This window comes from Lepisosteus oculatus, chromosome 8 (assembly GCF_040954835.1).
Source record: "Lepisosteus oculatus isolate fLepOcu1 chromosome 8, fLepOcu1.hap2, whole genome shotgun sequence".
Classification (NCBI taxonomy): domain Eukaryota; kingdom Metazoa; phylum Chordata; class Actinopteri; order Semionotiformes; family Lepisosteidae; genus Lepisosteus; species Lepisosteus oculatus.
In genome coordinates, this window is record NC_090703.1 from 42,852,939 (window position 1) to 42,872,340 (window position 19,402).

The 19,402-nt window shown below is 36.2% G+C and overlaps 2 protein-coding genes across 2 annotated transcripts; both read right to left on the reverse strand.

Annotated features, from left to right (window-relative positions):
• Positions 1–1,168: 1,168 nt before the first annotated feature.
• amer1 (APC membrane recruitment protein 1) lies at positions 1,169–12,325 on the reverse strand. Its single transcript, XM_006632812.3, has 2 exons — positions 12,169–12,325; positions 1,169–7,827 (listed from the first exon to the last, which is right to left on the reverse strand). Exon 2 carries the CDS (start codon positions 7,725–7,727, stop codon positions 4,293–4,295), a length of 3,435 nt encoding a protein of 1,144 aa, XP_006632875.2. The 5' UTR covers positions 7,728–7,827; positions 12,169–12,325; the 3' UTR covers positions 1,169–4,292.
• Positions 12,326–15,661: 3,336 nt separating this feature from the next.
• asb12a (ankyrin repeat and SOCS box-containing 12a) lies at positions 15,662–19,127 on the reverse strand. The gene is made up of 3 exons (XM_015351283.2): positions 18,625–19,127; positions 17,406–18,171; positions 15,662–16,671 (listed from the first exon to the last, which is right to left on the reverse strand). The coding sequence occupies exons 1-3, from the start codon at positions 18,640–18,642 to the stop codon at positions 16,538–16,540; spliced, it is 918 nt and encodes a 305-aa protein (XP_015206769.1). The 5' UTR covers positions 18,643–19,127; the 3' UTR covers positions 15,662–16,537.
• Positions 19,128–19,402: the final 275 nt, after the last annotated feature.

Below are 19,402 nucleotides of genomic sequence, written 5' to 3' on the forward strand. Positions count from 1 at the left end.
TGCATTGACAAAATACCATGTAAGCATGCTTGGGGTCATGTATAAAAATGCTGGAAGGGCCTGTTTGCCTATTTATAGACAGCATAGTTGCAAGAGGAGACCTTAATGACTTTAAAAGGGGTTATGATTGTTGAGGCACACCTGGCAGGAGTTTCAGAGACCAAGATAGCCCAACTTGCTGATGTTTCATGAGCAGCAATGTCTAAGGTGATGGCAGCATGGAGCTGCGAGAGAATTACATCATCAGTAATGGGCACCAATAGGAGGAAAGTGCATATTCCAGGACCGTGGTATCCGTGCATTAATTCAAAGTGCAGGGCAAAACAGGTGCGCAACTGAATGCAAATTCTAACCTGGGGCACAAGCAGACAGTTCCATCACAAATCGTTTACTGAAAACTCCACAGACTGGGGAACCACAATCAGACTGCAGAGCACAAATGTATCACACCTCGCAATGCATCTTTTCAAGTCCAATGATTAAAATGAGTAAAATTAAAAGGCAAAGTCAGTACAATGCTAATTGCAACACTTCTCGCCTGCTAAGTTTTCCATGATGACAATCTATGCTATACACTGAGCACCATTGGTTTGATGAATATGATCCCGGTATCATCCATACTATATGTCATGGCCTTCTCGGTGACCAGATCTGATCTCAGTCGGGCATTTATAAGATATTCTGGAACACTCAAAACAGCATTTTATACCGCTATCAACCAGGTGTGAGTCGAGGGACCTTCTTGTGGAAAAAGGAAAATAAACCTGCATCCATCCTGCAGAATTCCCGATGCTAGTCTATCTCGTACCACAAACAGACCATTCTGACATTATCCTTTTGAGTGATTTTACATTGGTCTTCCAATCTTTTTTCTTTTTTGTACTCTACCTGTGCACCAATGTAAAAAAGTACATCTAACACAAAGACATAAATACACTTTAATGCATTACTGAATTATGCCCATATTAGGTGTATATCCTACTTTTGTTAAAATTGTATTTAACAAAATCACTGTATGAAATCTAAAACATTTTAAAAACTGCATTGCAAAACAAACTCAGACAAAAATTAGATTCCTGATTTATTTCAGCATCTTCATATTGATAAATGTATCACAGACACCTTTGGACACCTCATTAAATTCATGCAAATAAGTACCACATTCAAGTATTGTGCAGTGTTCAAGTTTATTTTAATAGCTTGCTGCTTACAATGCCTGTCTGACACAACATTTACAAGTTCAGGGTACAATGCATCTGACACTAGACATCCGCTAAGAAATTAAAAGTCAGGGGTAAAAATGGATTTCAGTGCCTTTTTTAATTAAATACAGTCTCTTTGAACATTACACCAGGAAACTAAAAGGTACAAAAGCAGGGCTCAAATCTAAATGTAAAAGTATAAAAACTCTTTATCAGTACAGAAACTTTTTAATGGCACTTTAGCTCCACTAACTGAAAGTGGTGAAGATTTTTTTAATTTTCTGATATACATGTTTTTATAAGAACAATTAAAATGTTAAACATGAACAGCAAATAAGGCAAGTCAAACTAACAATCTTAAACACACTTTCTAAAAAAGAAGCTTGTAAATTCAGATTGGTGAATTCAGCAGGAAATCTTTTCCTAACAGCATGCTGACAAGGAAATGAAGTAAAACAGCAACGACTAGATGTCAGGGCTGAAAGGGATTAATGTACGACTGTTGGTTTTACAGGTTAAAAAGGAAGAAAACCATGTGGAGGAGGAACCACTCAAAGTTTTTATAGCTTATAATGGCTTCTTTATTAAAGGTTTGGCTTAAATGAACTATTTTATTGATAACTATAAAGAATATCCAAAAAAGCATTCTTTCAAGGAGATTTTAACTTCATCCTAGCAATATATGGTGATGTTAAAGAACTAATGGTCTAGAATAACATGATAATCCAAGATACTAGTATGTAAACCACTTTTAAACATTTGAAATTCCATACTGGGATATATTTTGCATGAATGACAGAACCCATGATGGAGTAGATTTCAGTTTCATACCTATTAGAAGGGTCTTTTTTCACTAGCCTGTCTTAAACAAAAACCACCGTGTAACATTCAAAACATTATATTAAGATCCACAGCAGAAAAAAAAACATACCTATAGCAATAAAGAGACAGTGATCCAGTTACAGCACAACAAAACTCACCTTAGTGAACAATTTGGAATAGCGACACTTTGCTAATTAACTATTTTATAGCAAGCATTTCTACATCTACTTAAAGGATATTCCATAAAAAAAATTCCAATTGCATTAAAATGGAAAAGGCACTTGAATGTGGCCAGATACAATATAATAGTCAGATATTTCAAATGGTAGTCAAAACAAACCGCAAAGCTCACTGATGTTAACATTATTCCAATTAAATGGTATACCACACTGGACCACACTGATTTCAAGGCAGACTAAAAAAAGTATACAATCTGTTCTGCAGTAACTGCATTAGTTCTAAAACATTCTATAGCTGATAATGTCAGTAATGGGACAAATCATTCAACTGAGAAGGCATTTACATCCTTAGATCTTTTGAAATAAAAATAATCTATAATGACTTGACCAAAGATTTAATAGCTCAAAGTTATTCTTTAAGTTGAATTTGAAACTTCTCACCAGTAACAACAAAAATCAAAGTTTTTATGACCGATTTAATTTGTTGTTACTGGATTTTTTCAATTTTGAAAGTGATGGTGAAGACTTGTTGGAACTAAATGATGACATCAACATTCATTGCTTCATGGGAGTTAACCAAAACTGAATTTTAATGTTAAAAAAGACTGACATTAGCCATTTTAAAAGACTACAAAAGTCTACACAATGACTAGGCTAAAGACATTCAACTCTTAAAAGAAAATGAAACATCACAAAACTTTACTTTTGGAATGATTTGCCAGTCACTATAGTGTTCCAAGAGGAAAATAAAACTTCATGTGTTGTGGGTTTTAATTTCTTGATGCCACTGCTGTGAACACTTCAACAGTTTTGATTTTCAGAAAAAGGAGCCGTTATTGTCCACAAATGTACTGGTGTTTCAGTCAAAAACTTAAGATGGCCACTCATGGAACTACATGAATTCGACCAAGAAGTTAAGAGAACATTAACCTCTTTGATTTCTTGTTTCAAGCAGACAATTTGAGATAAAACCCACAAAATAGCTTACTGCAGGATGCTTATATCTGAAAGCAGAAAATGCTACTGTAAAACTTCCTAGGAAATATATAGCATCTCTATTGCACACACAGCAAGACTAGGGCAAACAACATTTTCCCCTCGCATGAAAGACAGAGGTTGTATTAAATATATACGGTACACAATACCGGCAACAACAAACGTACTTTTTAAATTGTAAACAGCACCAAATTAAAAATGTAAACTTTTAAAAATATTTAGCATATAAAATAAGCCTGCAGAAAAAGCTCCCCATGTAACAACTTCAAAAGAAGAAAAAAAAAACCTTTAAGAAACAGCTGCAGTTTGGTAATCAGACCTCAGGAAGGTATAAAAAACAATGTATACTTTTTCATCTTAGAACTACATACAGCTGCTACTGAATGAAAAAAAGATTCAAATTCATGAAAACAGTCCTCATATTACACACCAGTGCTGTATCATTGACTGTGAACTGAAGTATACAGATACTCTACTTAAAGAATAAAATATCTATAGTATTAACACTTCTACATAAACATGCCTTCTAAAATGAGGCAATTTGTTTCAGCTTGGAAGTAAAATGCAATCCAAAGAAAGCACTTTCTTTCCAAGGAACGTTAGCTTGATTTTCCTAATAAATATTAATTTACCAATTAATAAGATACATTAACTAAATGCTTTTAGGTCTCTGAAATAAAATTAATAACCTATGAAAATACTGACTAGATGAACCACTATATGAAGTACAAAAACATATACGATAACATGACCATGACAACATTATTATAAGGTTTGAATTTCCACAACCAATTCAAAGCAGCACTGCTTGTCTGCAAGAAAAATACAATCCAAAAGATTAATTTTATGAGTTAAAAGTCAAAATACAGTAAACTTGAAAAAATCTGAAGACTTTCTGGTAGCAGTTGTATATAAAAGACTACCTCCAAAATATCTGCCACATTTTTACTGTACTAAAAATTAGAGATACTGTACTAGCTGATCAGCAAAGTAAACATACTGTGAAGTGTCTTTGGTGACATTTGACATTGGTGAAGATAGTCCACACAAAATATTTTTAAAAATCCAGAAGTCTTGTAAAATAGTGAGGATTTTATGTAGTGTTATTATTACATCCAACAGGTACTACCATTTCAAGTTCATTTCTGCCTTTGCTGGTAAATTCTTGCTGTTCTTCAGAGTGTGCTGGTTTTAAGGTTTCATTGGTGGCCGAGCAAAAATGGGGCACTCCCTGGGTGATCCCAACAGGCTTGATTTTGGTAGGCTGATGGGAAACTTCAGGGAACTGCATCAGGCGAGGCTTACAGGAGAAGTAAGCCTCACGTCTGTCATCTAATGGTGTAACATGAGCATTATTCTTACAGAAGGTCCCAGTCGAATTTGATTTAAGATGAGAGGGGCAGTCACCAGATTGCAAAGAGAGGTGAGATGGTCTTGCCATCTGCCGTGGGCTCAAAAGTATAGGATTACAAGCCCCCTTCTCTTGCGACATCCTCTTTGAAATCCAAAGATTATTTTTTGGGTTTTGAGAACAACCTCTTAACTGAATATCCTTTTGGCCGTTTGCTGGCTTGAGTTGTTCCATTTCAATTGAACTAAAACTCTGGGCGTGCCCTATTCTTTTTTCTTCTGCCACAGGCATTTTGATGCTGCATGCAGGCTCTTGCTGCCTTGACCTTATAGCGCTAGCATTTTGTCTTAATTCTGAGCTGGATGATTGACCATTCCTTTTCTTTTCTGAGGACCAGTAAAGAGATGACGCTTTCCTGGAGTCCCATTCAGATCTGGAAACTGGAATAAACTGAGTACTGTCCCTGGATTGTACTGGATATACATCACCCAGGTCAAATTCCAAGCTGTCGGTGTCTAGCGACCTGCTCCTCCTGTTCAATGATAAAGGAGACGGCATTGGAGGACTCACTCTACTTAAGCTAAGATGCCGAGGGAGACTGGCAACCCCCCAGCTATTACTGAGAAAGGAACTCTGTTCATAGAATTCAAACATTCGGTCATCACATTCAGCAAAAGCATCCTTCTGCAAGTAGCTTTCATCATAGGCCTCAAAGGGGGATGAGATATCTTCATCGGTAACCATGTCCATCTGACGATCACATTCCCCTTCATTTTCCATATCCACCACATCAAATGTGACCATTGCAGGAAGTACCTGCACATTCTGTGCAAAGGAGGAGCCTGAATCAGCACCGCCAAGACCTTCAGTGAGGTTGCTGAAGAAAGAAGAGTGTTTTGTGAAGTCAACTAATGCTTGAGAAAAACAAACAGCTTGGTCATACTCAGGTTCACTCTTACTGCTACTGGAAGAACAAATGCTTTCTTTATTTTCAGACTGAATGCATCGTCTATTTCCATGCTCCGAGTATGGATCTTGATCTTTCAATTGGTGTGAGTTTGTCAACAACTGTGTGCCAATAATTCCAGCTGTTGGGTTTACATCTAGTGGAGGCCTGCCAATCACTTTTTGATTATGAAGATCTCCATTGTAGGGACACATCTGATTACTTCTGCTAATTTCTATAATGTTGCTGGATTCTGGAAGGATACCTTTTGCTGTTCTAATTTGCATCTGTGGAACTACCTGCTCCCCTTTAAGGCTAGCTTGATGTTTTTTGTTCAGTTTAGGGATACATTCAATGATGCTTTTGTCAGTGTAAAATCTGCTCTTAGACAACGCAACTTGATCTTTAATGCAGGACTTTTTCATGCCTTGCAGTTCATGGCAAATGATTTCCTGTTGTATCTTTGCTAGCCTGGCTTCTTCAGTTTCCATGAGGCCAGCTTTAATGGGAAAACCCTGGTATAATTTTGAACCTGTGCTCTGCAAAGTTAAACCTAAAAACTCCAAGGCTTCTGGTGTGGGTGGCTGAGTCTCAAAGGAGAGTTCATCCTCAAGAGGGGGGCTCATGAGGCTATCATCAGGCTCATAGAGTTCATAAAGGGCATCCCCACTGTAACTATCCCTTGGAAGTCTATCCTTTCTGATTTGGCTCAGGCTATCTCCTCCATCATCATCTGGCCCTGGAGTGGTAGAATCATAGTATCCCTCATCACTGTTGGGGACCGATTCCTGCTGGTCACTTTGTGGAGTCAAGATGTCACCTGATGAATGGGTGGTTTCTACAACAGCTCGGAGGAAAGAAGGATTAGCAGAACCATCCAGATGTGGACAGGGAATAGCAGGGGCCTCAGGAATCATTTGAAGGTTGGTGTCATGCTCCATTAAATTTGGCTGTTGGCTGGGAGTATAGCAAACATCTGCAGCAGCTTCATTATCCCACACGTCATGCAGGTAATTCTCATCAACTTCATCAGGAGTTGCCATTTCTTCCCCTCCTCCCTGGTATGTGACATAACAAGAGCTCCTCTTCCCAGCATTACGATTTCTTTCACCTGAAATTGTGCTTTCAGCTACACTGTCATCGTCTTGGTCAGCAATGATGTCTCCACACCCTGTCAGTGAATCAAAGCTCTTCAAAGAGGCAACATCCCCAAATATTAAGCTAATTTGATCAGAGGAATTAACAGAGGGTGGATCGTTATCTATACAGTCAGGATTCACATCAGGGGAACAGGTGACCTTGGAGTCTGTGCACTGTGTTGTTCCACCTACATTAAGGATCTCGGCTATCTCAGCTTGTGCATGCTCAACATTTTTTACAATTTGATCTTCATTGAAAGGTTCTGTATGGTCTGTATCACCTTTGGCTACACTATTTTCCAAAACAATGTAATCTTCAGCACATTCAGGCATACCAATTAAAGTCTCTCTACTATTCTGCATAACAGGCAGATTAGTTCCTGCCGAACAGTCTTGACACTCGGTCTCAAGTTTGCTGGTACTTGACTGACGAGCAGCCAGTGAGTCTTTAAGATTCTCTCCAGACACCTCAGTGGTATTACTTTTTTCAGAATCAACAGCTTTATTCTTTTTGTGCCTCCTAATGCTGCTAAACAGCCCCTTTAATCCTCTCTTGGGACGGGGGAAGGATGAAGACTTGTCTGTACTTAGCTTGCCATCACAGAACTCTGAGTTTGGCGAGAGTGAAGTGTCCACGTTGGGAAATTCTGGCCTCTTACAGGGATCATTTACTAAATGAGCACTTTGGGAGCTTGTGAGCATCCTGACAGTCAAACTTTTCTGGCAGTGGTATTCAAAGTCTCCTGCTGGAACATCACCTGCTCTTTTACCATCCTCCCAGCTCACTTCTGTGATACAATCGTGAGTTTTGCTCTTGCTCATTCCCTTTTTAGATGACACTTTTCCATGACCTTTGTTTCTTCCTCCAAAGAAACTAGGCAAGGTGCAAATACTCTTCCTTCCCCCAAACAGCTTGAAAGCAGTTTTCTTAAGCTTTCCGGGAGGCTGTTGCTCAGGAGCACCACCTTCAACAGGCTCGGATGGTTTGTCTGCCTCAAGCTCCAGGGCAGAACTCCCGCTGGCCGTTTCCTCACAGCCACCAGACAAAGGCTTTGTTCCAGCTGTCTGTTCACTTCCTGTACTAGGCTCCATGGCAACCACGTTTACAGGAGGATGCGTTCAACTATAAATGTGGGTGAAAATGGTGGTGCGAAAGCCTCCTTTAGAAAGAATGTGTGGTGCCATTTTTTCTCTGTAAAACAAAGTAATAACAATTTAGTATATATATATACACACACACACACATCATGAAACTTTCAGTTGTCAGTACATCTCAAATTATTATGCTTTTCAAGATATTAAAAATCAAAGATTTTTTATGAGACTTCTACAACATAAAGTTTCTGACATACACTTTATCTGAGGAAAATTTCCACTTAATAAAGCAGTCTGAATTACATTTTTCAGACTTTTTCCTCCCCTCATGAGTTCTTTAATTAAATGAAATAACTGAAATCCTACAACTTGGCTGTCGGTCAAGGACAAAAGTCCAAAACTGCTAGCTCATCAAGAATGGAAAATGTAGCAAAACTTATTCATAATCTCACAGACTTTATACCATCAATGCATATTAAGGTAAAAAAGGTCAGACAATTGATGGGCCAAATAAGCAAATAAAATGGTGTTTAATTTATTTGCTTATTTGTGTACTATAATCCTGCTCAAATCATTGTACCCCAACAAAACCTCATTTAGCATTCTGAGTTTTAACAGAAATATAATAGCGATTGTGATGTCAGCTGTCCATTTCATTAAAAGTCAACGAAAAATCAAGAAACTGGCCTTAGAGTGAAAAATTAATATCTTAGTCGTGGATTTTACATGGTGGATTTTGCTCAGTACATCACTGCCAAAATGATTAGCTCTGAAATGATCTTTTAGAGGACACTTTTAAGTTTATTGATGACACGGTATTATTTTTAATTGACTACAGCCTTCATTATCCAAAAGAAGAGTCTTTAGTAAAATTTTCATTTTGTTCAAGAAAAAGCATGAACACAAAAGACAGAAAAAAGCTCGAGTTTCTGGACTTCTTGCTCAGTGGCTGAAGTAGCGACTAGACTTTCACATGGAGATGTGGTTATAACATTAGGAACTAAAGAGTCTTGGTAAATAAGTGTGAATTACACCCTAAACAGAGAAATCTGTCATTAGAAGAGTTTATGCTGCTTTCACCATTATTTACTCAATAGCTGTAACACTATTATATTAATGAGGATGAAAGTTCGCCATTGATATCTACAGTAAATAGGACATCAATCTCATCTCTGCACTTAAACTGATAGACTAGTTAAACTACTATAAAATGTTTATTGATTAAATGCCTCAGTATACTTCTAAAAACATTAACATAAGTTAAATTAACAATTCATCTAAAAACCTTTAAAATGAAGACACAGAAAAGCCATATTTGGAAATTAAATTAGCTATCATATCGTTGTTTTTATTACTTTAAAATTCACAACTATTTTCTGCAAAAAAGAAAAATGATTTTACAATGCACAGCCATTATCTGTTTTTCTGCCTCCCCGTCTGTGTTAATTCCACTAGAAAACCACCAATATTATTTAAACTGAAATAAAGTGTTTCTAAAGGTGCTTATTAATTTACATTTAGCTACGATCTAAAGCATGTAAAGACAACACAGCAAAACTGTGTTCGAATACATCTTTTAAAACAAAATTACTGCAAACAGCTTCAGAAATCTGAAGTAGGATTTTAACAAAACTCCTACTTTGTGGACTAGAAGCGTCTTAAACCTCTAAGTACAAAAGTACATTTTTTCTTGGGTTTAATATTGAAATTGCACAAAAAGAACACTAATGACATCTTCATATCCACTGTGATTTATTACAATTCATACAGTATCTCATGGACCTGAATCCTACAGAGGGATGCTACTAAAGAACATTCAAGACTACAAACGCAGAATCAAATAATTTATATAAGAACATGTCATCAGAGACATCAACACTATCCTGCAGGTGTCCAGCTGGAGAGGTCAAAATTGCCCGAAGCACAAAACCATTAAAGTACACAGAGAACTGCAGGGCATCTGCACAGCATTGCAAAAGTGGGAAAAACAATATGTTTTTAAAATAATTTTACAGACCTCATAGAAAAAAGAAAATATTTGCTTGGACTTGAACTATATCTTTTTGTTTTTAAATGATTCTTCCTAAAATCACGTTTTGTGAATGAAGAAAGTTCAGCACTGCATCACTGACATCAGATTTAGGAGAACACCAAGATGAATTTAATAACCACCATTCAAATTCTAAACAAATAATAATAGACTACAAGATTAACTGTGCACAAGCTTAGGGTTTTTTTTTTCATCTTAGGAGCTAAAATGTTAGAAAACAAATTTATCAATGTTTCAACATAAAAAAATCCAGAAATAATTGGCCTTATTACTCCTTTAAAAATTAAGTGATGTTAAACAATTCTGTATCTTAGGACCAAAATTCAATAAGAACTCCAGTTTGAGAATTTTAACATGGTAACTAAAAACATAAAACTTCAAGAATGTAAAACTATGTTATTTTCTTTCCTAAATGCCTAGAAATCTAGGTTAACATTGTTGAAGCTAAATGACTGAAACCAAAGTCAAACATTATTAAAGATCATGATCAAGACTGAGCAAAACTACTCCTTTGACACAAACAAAAGGTGTCTGAGTTCCAAAAGAAAATATTTTACAGCTATTTAAAATGCCATATAATAAGCACGATTTTGCAAGAAAGTAGCTTTCTCAAATTAAAATGAAAACAGCATTTCCAGCCAAGGACTGCTTTTAGGCATTCGCATTTTACAGAATTTTTAAGTTTATTTTTTTCTGCTGTTCTTTCAGAACTAACATGGAGGATTCAGAACATATACCTGCACGACGACAAATGGGATTGGTCTTTAAGATTTAATTTTGGATACTGCATGCAATGTTGCAGGTCAATACTCGAGCCCATTCCTGTTGAGGAGTCTGTGTCATTGATGTCTAAAAACTGAAGGTCCAAATTGCTTCAAGTAAGGAATTCTGTATCCAACTTGAATATCCACCCTTGTAGTAACTACACATACTTGTACGTTTCAAAAGGTCCATTGTAAAAAGACAATAAAAGGATTTATTTTCAAATCAAACCAAAATGCTTGGTCATTTCACAAACTGACTTTCAGACAAAGGTATAAAAAAAGCTAAGAAAAGGCTAAGTTAAACCTCATTTCATAAACTCAGAAAATATAATCAACTCCAGTTACATGTAGCATTGTCCTACCCTTTGAAAGTTAGTTTACACTTCTGTGCTGTCTTCTCCTAAGACAAGGTTGTTTTCAATGCTCTGTGAATACAACCATCACTAATGCCTTAATAAGAACACAGACTTTAGTAACAGCACAGATATCTGAAGAACAGTTTCAATTCAAATTTTACTCTCAGTCAAAAACCTCGTGAGGCTTATCTTTAACAGTGAAAACTTTTTTTGGTAAGAGACCTCATCAAAACAAAGCCCCAAAATTGAACAACTAATGAACTATTTATAGTCTTCTGAGAAAACAAAATAGATTTAATTTTTGTATATTATCAATTCAAACATGTACATATGAACTCCGTTTTCCCTAAATTGTATAATAGTAGATTAACAAAAAGTATTAAATATTTTAAAGAGATTAGCAAATTTTAAAAATAGAATCATTTATTGCCTATTTTTAATACCTTAAAAGTTATTTACATTCAAACCTAGATTATACTTAAACCTTAATGTAGAAATACCATACAAGGAAGATAATTGAAAAAGGACATATTTAAAGTTTTTCGCCAGTACCTCTTTGCGTTTGTCTCTTGGAACGGCATTTTGTTCACATTGCATAATTTAACTGAAACTCCATTTTAACTCCATTGTATGTTTTAGAACTCAAGGGACATAAAATGCGTTATTAATGTTCAGTAGTTTTTTAAGCCATTTTTTCCATTTATGTTAGATGAATACTGTGGGTTTTTTTAGCACACGGCAGCTGCACAGCCGACCACAACAAAGCTGAACTCAACACAGCTGCAGAAAGGCCTACTCTTCCTATGTGCTTCAGTTGTACTGTTCGGATTTGGAAAGAAAAGAGCAAACATGTCAACATTAACATGATGAATATCCCAGTCCAAATAGAAACGAATTAGTATTTATCCACCTTTAACAACTAGATAGAAGGTAAAATGACATCGATGACCGGGAAATCAGAGTTTAACCTCCACGTTGTTTTGCAATGCGTCCCACCGAACACAAACACACTGTTGATAGAATAGTAGAAATACAACGTAAATCCAGTAACAAATTTGTGCATGCTGCGAAACAACTTGACCTCCAACTCCAATACAAAATCGTTAGGATTGCAACCCCATTTTGATCCTGACAACAAGGTACCCTTTATTTTTTCAATCGCAAAGGTAACCGTTGCAAAGGGAACTCAGTTACCATTCGTTTAAATACCATTTTTACCCTGACGTATTCACGCTGGGGAATGAAAGATAGGGAAGAATATGTCTCACCTGGTAGATACATTCTGATAATATTCCCAACATGTTCTGGAATAACTGAAGGTTCTAAATCCGGTTCACTTTTTTGTTTGATCCCTGTTCGTTCCTTCCTTCCCACCACCTCGACTCCAGTTGGAGCTGCTTGGTGCTGAGCGACTACAAACTACAAATACAAATTTAAGGCGGTACCGTTTTAAGAAAGTCAGATTGAAGGGAGCAACATGCCTATTAGAGACCCCAAAGAGGGGGTTTTGGCCAATCCTACGAAGAGGCGGGATGGGAGCGTTCATTCTGTTTATCGGAGAAAGGAACCTCTACCAGGCACGATCAACTGTTAGCAAGGCGACAGATGGAGCTTGTGTGTATCGCTACATGTTGCTGTACTGGTTCTATTGTTTCCTATATGATGATGTGGGGAAAAAGGTGAAGATTTCGTGAGGAAAAGGTGGTACTGTTAGAGATCTTTAATGCCTTTCATGAAATTCAATTTCTGTGGGAAAGGTCCGCCAATACCATGAATGCAAATGAAGAACGCTCGTTTTTTACACTTAATCCATTTTGTAATTAAACGATTTGATTGAAGACCACCTTACAGAGTTTATGTGCAATCAGTAAATAAGACGTATTTTTTTATTTGTGTTAGAATCCAGTTAATATAACGTGCTAGACTTGACTAAATTTTTGTATTGATTTTTATAAATATTCCATTGTAAAGTATGTTTACAATAGGTCGCCTAATATAATTCCTAAATTTGTCCCTAGAGCACCCCTGAAGCAGTTTTTTGAGGAAACCAAAAAACATATTTTTTGGGTTCTACCTGAGTTCTTAAGATTACGCTAATTATTTTAGCGTAATTATTCCTTTATGAATATTTTTAAGTGCATGCAGCTCTTTGAAATTCAGCATTTAAGTAGAATTGTAAGTGGTATCAACCCTGTAATTTCTGAATTTCAGAACTCATTCATGTGTAAGCTGAAATGTAAACTATTGGACTGCTGCAGAAGAAAAAGAAAGCTGAATTATAAGACATTGTCCTCACTACCTATGGTTGTTCATTCTAGATTGAAACCTATTTGAGAGCTCTCCAGACTCCAGACAGAAATAAGGGAGTAAATTCTGAATGCTGAAATACATAAGAACAGTACATAAAGGGTAACAAGAGTCCAAACAAACAGGTCAATTAAAACCATCTGTTAGGATCACTGATTATCAACCAAGGTGGAATGCAAACCACTGATATATACTGTAGTGTACAGAGATTAGAAACTTACAGTGGTCAATTAAAATCAACAAAATTTAAAACATAGAAATTAAGTAAACACAAGAGTTTGCAAACTAGAGGAAGACAATACGGCTCATCTAGCATGTTTGGTTTTTATTCACTAGGTTTATGCACAAAGCACATTCATCCTAGTGAATGCTCGTGTCATAATGTTGACAGTTTGTTAAATGGTACATATAATTTTTTTAGCATAAAGCTTGTTTTTAAAGGATCTCATCTAGCCATTTCTTGAAAGAAGCCAGACTATTGGCTTCAACAAAATGGCTGGCTAACTTGTTCCATACAACCACACCCTTTGGTGTAAAGAAGTGCCTCCTGTTCTCGGTTTTAAATACACCTCCCTGTAGTTTCCAGTTATGTCTTCTCTGGTTGATTGTGTTGATACAGAGTTCATTGGGTTGACCTTGTGAATGTCTTTGAATATTTGAATACTTGAAACAACTCCCTTCATATTCTTCTGTATTTGAGATTAGAGTCATTTAGCTATTTTAACCTGTCAGAATATTATTTTCATTTGACTTCATGAATGTACCTTGTTGCTCTTCTGTGGACTAATTGCAGAACAGCAGTATATACTGTATATATTACAGAACAAGAAATAGGTTTATTCCATGCTGAAAAGAGAAGAGAGAAAACACAATATTCTTTTGTATTGTTGTGGCACAAGCTGAACACAATACACTAAATGATGTCACACTTGTATAATTTTAGCATGACATCTCATGATTTAAATTGTATGTTTTTGAACTACATACCCAACCATTTTGTTTGCTTCCCCATATGGTCAAATATAGCGGTAGGCCAGGTCTAACTTACAAATCTCACATGTTCGGAACAAGTGACAAGTTGTGGTCAGAGGCTCAGCTGTGATTTAACTTGCATCTTGTTTAAGCCTGCATATTTGATACACCAAGCAAGTCTTTCTTTGGTGATTCAACTATATCAGTACTTCTTTCCAATCACATTGCCCCTGTTTGAGGTCACATATGTACTGCAGTCTGTTGGTGTTCCCTGATCCATCAGAGTAGTTATATCTCCCACAATAGCTACTTTCTCCTGCTTTAAATTATAATATCTGTTTGACCAATATAGATTCTGAGACCCATGATTTATAGGGTTTAAGGTCCTCTGCCTGGCTGTTCTTTTTGAACACCTCAATCTTTCCTCTCTAATTTTATGTATCCATTGATGTTGCTATCATTACTCTCTCTTTGTTAACCATATTGCTGTGATTATGTTTACATCATAATTTGCTGTAAGTGCAGTATCTCTATTGCTTGTATTTTTATTTCATGTGGTTCTGCTCTCTGTGTTTCTTCCAAACTTATTTTATTTGGAAGATCCCACATTCAGTTATACTTCCAATGTTTTTGAAGTTCTGCAAATTCAAAATTACTTTAAGAGTGTTTCCAGTGGCTAAGAAAGTTGAAGCCTTCTTTTTCAACAGACCCTGCACATAGTCTGGTGTTGTATTGAAAAAAAAAAATAGTTTATACTACCGTGTGCCGTGCTAATGACAGGTGATGGTTTTTTTTTCTGCTGCATGACTTCCATGGTGATTCTGACCTAACACATTAAGAAAACCAACCTTCTTTATAGAATCAATTGCAAATAAATACCTACTGTATCCATACCATTATTTTCTTTTTGTTAAGCTCCACATTTTAAAGCTATAATAATCTAAATAGTATCAGTAGTGTACTTACCAATCAAAATCAACACACAGGGTGCTGTAATACAAGTAATACAACATTAATTACATGTTTTTAATTCTTAATTTGTTTTCCAGATAGATGGAACAGGATGACCATCCAGTTTGCTGTTAAAGAAATAATCTACTGAAAATCTTGTTGTGCTATTGTATAACTCTGGTTCATTTTAAATTCCACAGAGAAGATACATGAAAGTCATACCTAAATATTTTAGACATCATGTTATGAAAAATAAAAGACTAATAATGTATATTAACATTATGTCCTGCCCACTCGAAACTACCATTGTGTGTCTTTACATTGCACAATCTTGGTCTTAAGTTCCTCAAGACCACTTTCCAAGTAGGACACCTAGTGGCTACTAATAAAATTGTGATTTCCTTTGCAAAGCAGAAACATTACTTAGTAGTTTAATTCATTCAAATCCTTCAAAAGGCAGAGCTGTAGATTAAGAATGAATTGTGTTTGCAACCACAATGAACAGGAGCAAATTCAATCCATTTTGACAAATTAATGTGAAATGCTGCAGAACTAAGCTTTTATTGTGATGTCACAGACACTCTTACAAAGTAGAAACAAAGGGACATTGCTTGCAATTAATCGTTTACAAGGAAACATTTACAAGATATTCTACATTAATAAGCAATTACATATTATTTCTAGAAAGGTAAAAAAAACATTTAAGAAAAGTCTCAGATAAAAATTAATGACAATATTTAAAAGTATGACACTTTACCACATTCTTTTGTTTTCACTACACAGTACACAATACAATTTATATAAATAGTACAAAAATTCCTATGAAAGAAAGCTTAAAAGATCCTTAGCTAATTAGAATTGGATGAACATTTTTGCTTGATGCTGTAAAGCACAAAACACTTCAGGACTAAAAGATAGTCAAATTAATCGAATGGAATTAATAACGAAATTGACAACAGCCAATTCAATCTGCCCCAGCTGTCAGTGATTAGAAATCAATCCTGATTTTTCCTAACCTAAACATCATAAATACTATGCATAACGCTCTTCTCTCCCTCACATATGCATTTTGTAACCCTCCACCCTATCTCCACCTCTGCAGCTGGCCCTTGGTCACTGGCCCTTGGACACTGCTTGAGTGTCCCAGCCTCCTCTTCCTATGACCAGGAGGTTAAGCTAAATTACTGTAACAAAACACCCAATAAACATTTTAATTACACCTAGTTCTTGGGTGTTGTTATTCCTAGGGAGAGCTATTTTAAAAGTAAAGTATTTTACTCCTGCAAAAAAAATAAATCCAACTCATTTTTATGCCGTGGTTACACATGAATAACATGGCACCGTTCATATTTAAAAGGCACAGCTGCCTACAGTACATCAATAAAGATACAGAGCTGGATGTCTCATTCAGATCCCATGCTTCAAGTACTTCTTCAGGCTTGTTGGTATGTCTAGGTGATCCATACAATGTGTTCTGTTGATAATTTTCAGATGCCTTCGGATAGCAAGCCTGCATTGAGACATAAGAGTTCTTGGACAACCTAAAAAAACAAAACAAAACAAATACTGTCACCTGCAAAGTTAAACGCACACAATTTTCTATTAGAAACTTTTTTGGCAGCATCAAGAGATAATGTGAAATTTTAACTACATTCAAAGATAAACTAATATGATTAACGGTGATATTAAACTCAAATACATATGAGTTGGGAGTATTTATTATAATCTAACTCATCCAGTACAAATCAGTGTCTGTGATTTTAACACATCTTTTTTTAAAATCTGATTTTGTGGGTAAAATTAAGTTGTAAATAAAACTTATTCAACATTTTAAATAAAATTAGTAATTACATTCAAACACTGGAAACTGAACATTCTAAGGATGGTACAAATGGCATTATTGAAAAGTTACAAAACACAAAGTAAACATGTTTACTATATTAGATGAAGTGAGCTACTCATAATTTAATCTCCATTTATTTGCAATTCTGTATGTATGTATATTAAACATAATTGAATTTGATCGTAGTATGTGTCTATAGGAGAACTGTTCAGAATTTAGAATAATTATAAGGTATATTATCAGAAAGAAGGAGTTGCTTACTGAAAAAGTGAGTTTCTTACCATAACCCTATTTTGGGGTTTATAATCTCTTTTGCAAACCTTTTTAAAGATATCAAGTGACTTAAATCAAACCTGACAAACAGGCATCCTGTATACTCCTGTGTGCAAGCAATATGTAATAACAGTTATGATTATAATAGTTTATTCTCACCTCTTTCATACAGCAATAATTCTACAGCTTCATTTTGCTTTGTAGATTTTTCTATAATGAGTGTGGGAAGGTAAACATTTGCCCCAAAATCTATCAACATTTGGACGAACTCAACCCCACATCCACGTCTAAGGCACAGCTCCAGCACTGTCTTGGGCTGTCTGATCCTTTTAAACAGCTTTTCATCAACGCAGTTGTAATTTGGATCTGCACCATAAAGGAGAAGAATTCTGAAACACTCCAGGTGGCCATAAATTGCAGAAATATAGAGAGGGCCACTGGAAACAGCACTGTCTGGAGCCCAGAACAGAAATTTAGATTTTGCATTGACCTCAGCACCATAATGCACAAGTTCCCTTAAGATGTCCACATCTCCATCTCTGGCTGCAGTCAGCACTGGAAAACAGTTGTTGTATAAGCTGCCATTAGGGTTAGCCCCAGCCTTCAGAAGGGCCTGGACACAGTCCAGATGCTTGCCGCTGACAGCAGTGAAGAGAGGAGTCTGGGCCTTGACGTCCAAGCTGTCCACCTCAGCACCGTGAGCCAACAGGACCTCTAAACACCTCAGGTGACCTCGAGATGCGGCCATGCGGAGTGGGGTGCCAGGAATACCCCAACCATTCCTGCTGTTGATGAACTTCCTGTATCTTTCCTGGGAGAGAAGCTTTGCGAGGTGTTTGTCGTCATCGTTAGACACTGCCTGGTGGAGCTCACTTCTTTCACCGTTGTCTTCGAGCTCTTCTTTGGGATGAAGCAGCAAAAGGAGCTTGGAAAAACAGAGCTAGAGGTAGGCATTGTCCAGAGTGTATTCTTAAATTATAGTCTCAACTGGCACAGCTTAATGCAGATGTTTATTAGAAGTATTTTAGTGTGGGGATGGAGGTTGAGGGGATAAGATGATTATGACAAGCAGAGCATAACTTGCAAATATGGACATATGTTCTCATGATGTTCACAACACAACCTAATTCTAACCCAACACTACAACAACCAATAATAACAAAATAGCAGGACATAAGATAAACGAGAGCTCCTTAATAAGATCTTCAAAACTAACGAGGGTCATCTCTAAGGGATAAATAAAGATGTTTCCACAAACACATCTGCATAGAGCCGTAGTAACCAGATATCCAGAAGTGAGATTTGCAACATTATCAACGGAGAAAACAATGCATCAACTTAACATTAAAAGAAGACGAAAGTACATAAGAGAAGTTACCTCTCTGATTGTTGTCATTTATTATATTTCCATCAACTCAAAGCATACATCGAATGCGTCAACGATCACGGTCAAAAAGAGTCGAAGCCCTTGATGTAAACAACAGGACAACAGTTCTCACAACATACAATAAAAACAGAAAATGTTACTACGTTTTTATCAGCACAATAGTGTGCTAGGGGATATAATAATCGACATCACTCGTCTTGTTTCTTAATATGACGAGATAATTCTACTATATAGTTAATATAGTAGCGTGATGCTAGCTAATAGATAAAATTAAATAACAACTGTACAACAACCACATCCGGTTTTTCCTTCCGTTCACTCTGGCTTTTCCCCTGCTTTAGTTGACATTTGATTCGCTACTAGCGTTATACGAATCATTATTGACACTACAACAACCCAATAAGGACATACAGTCTTGGCCAATAGGAGAAGGTTCGGCAATGCACCAACTTGCAGTTCCTTTTGATTCCATACTTTACAGAAAAAAGAAAAGCGTCGCGTAATTTTTAGCAGATTTAAATAGCCTATAACTTTTTCAAATATTTAACGTCAGTGCAACATAGGTTAACACTCTAAGAATCCGATGTCTCACTCCTCTTTGTAAAATGTGATTTTTAAAATTTCTTCATTTTACAAGCTCAATACAATACTACATAGATGGCTAAATACCAAACAAAATGAATACCATTAGAACTGTTTTTATGGAAGGAACCAGAGTTTCACATGGGAAGCTTAAATCCTAGTAAAAACAAGACAATTGGGAAAAACT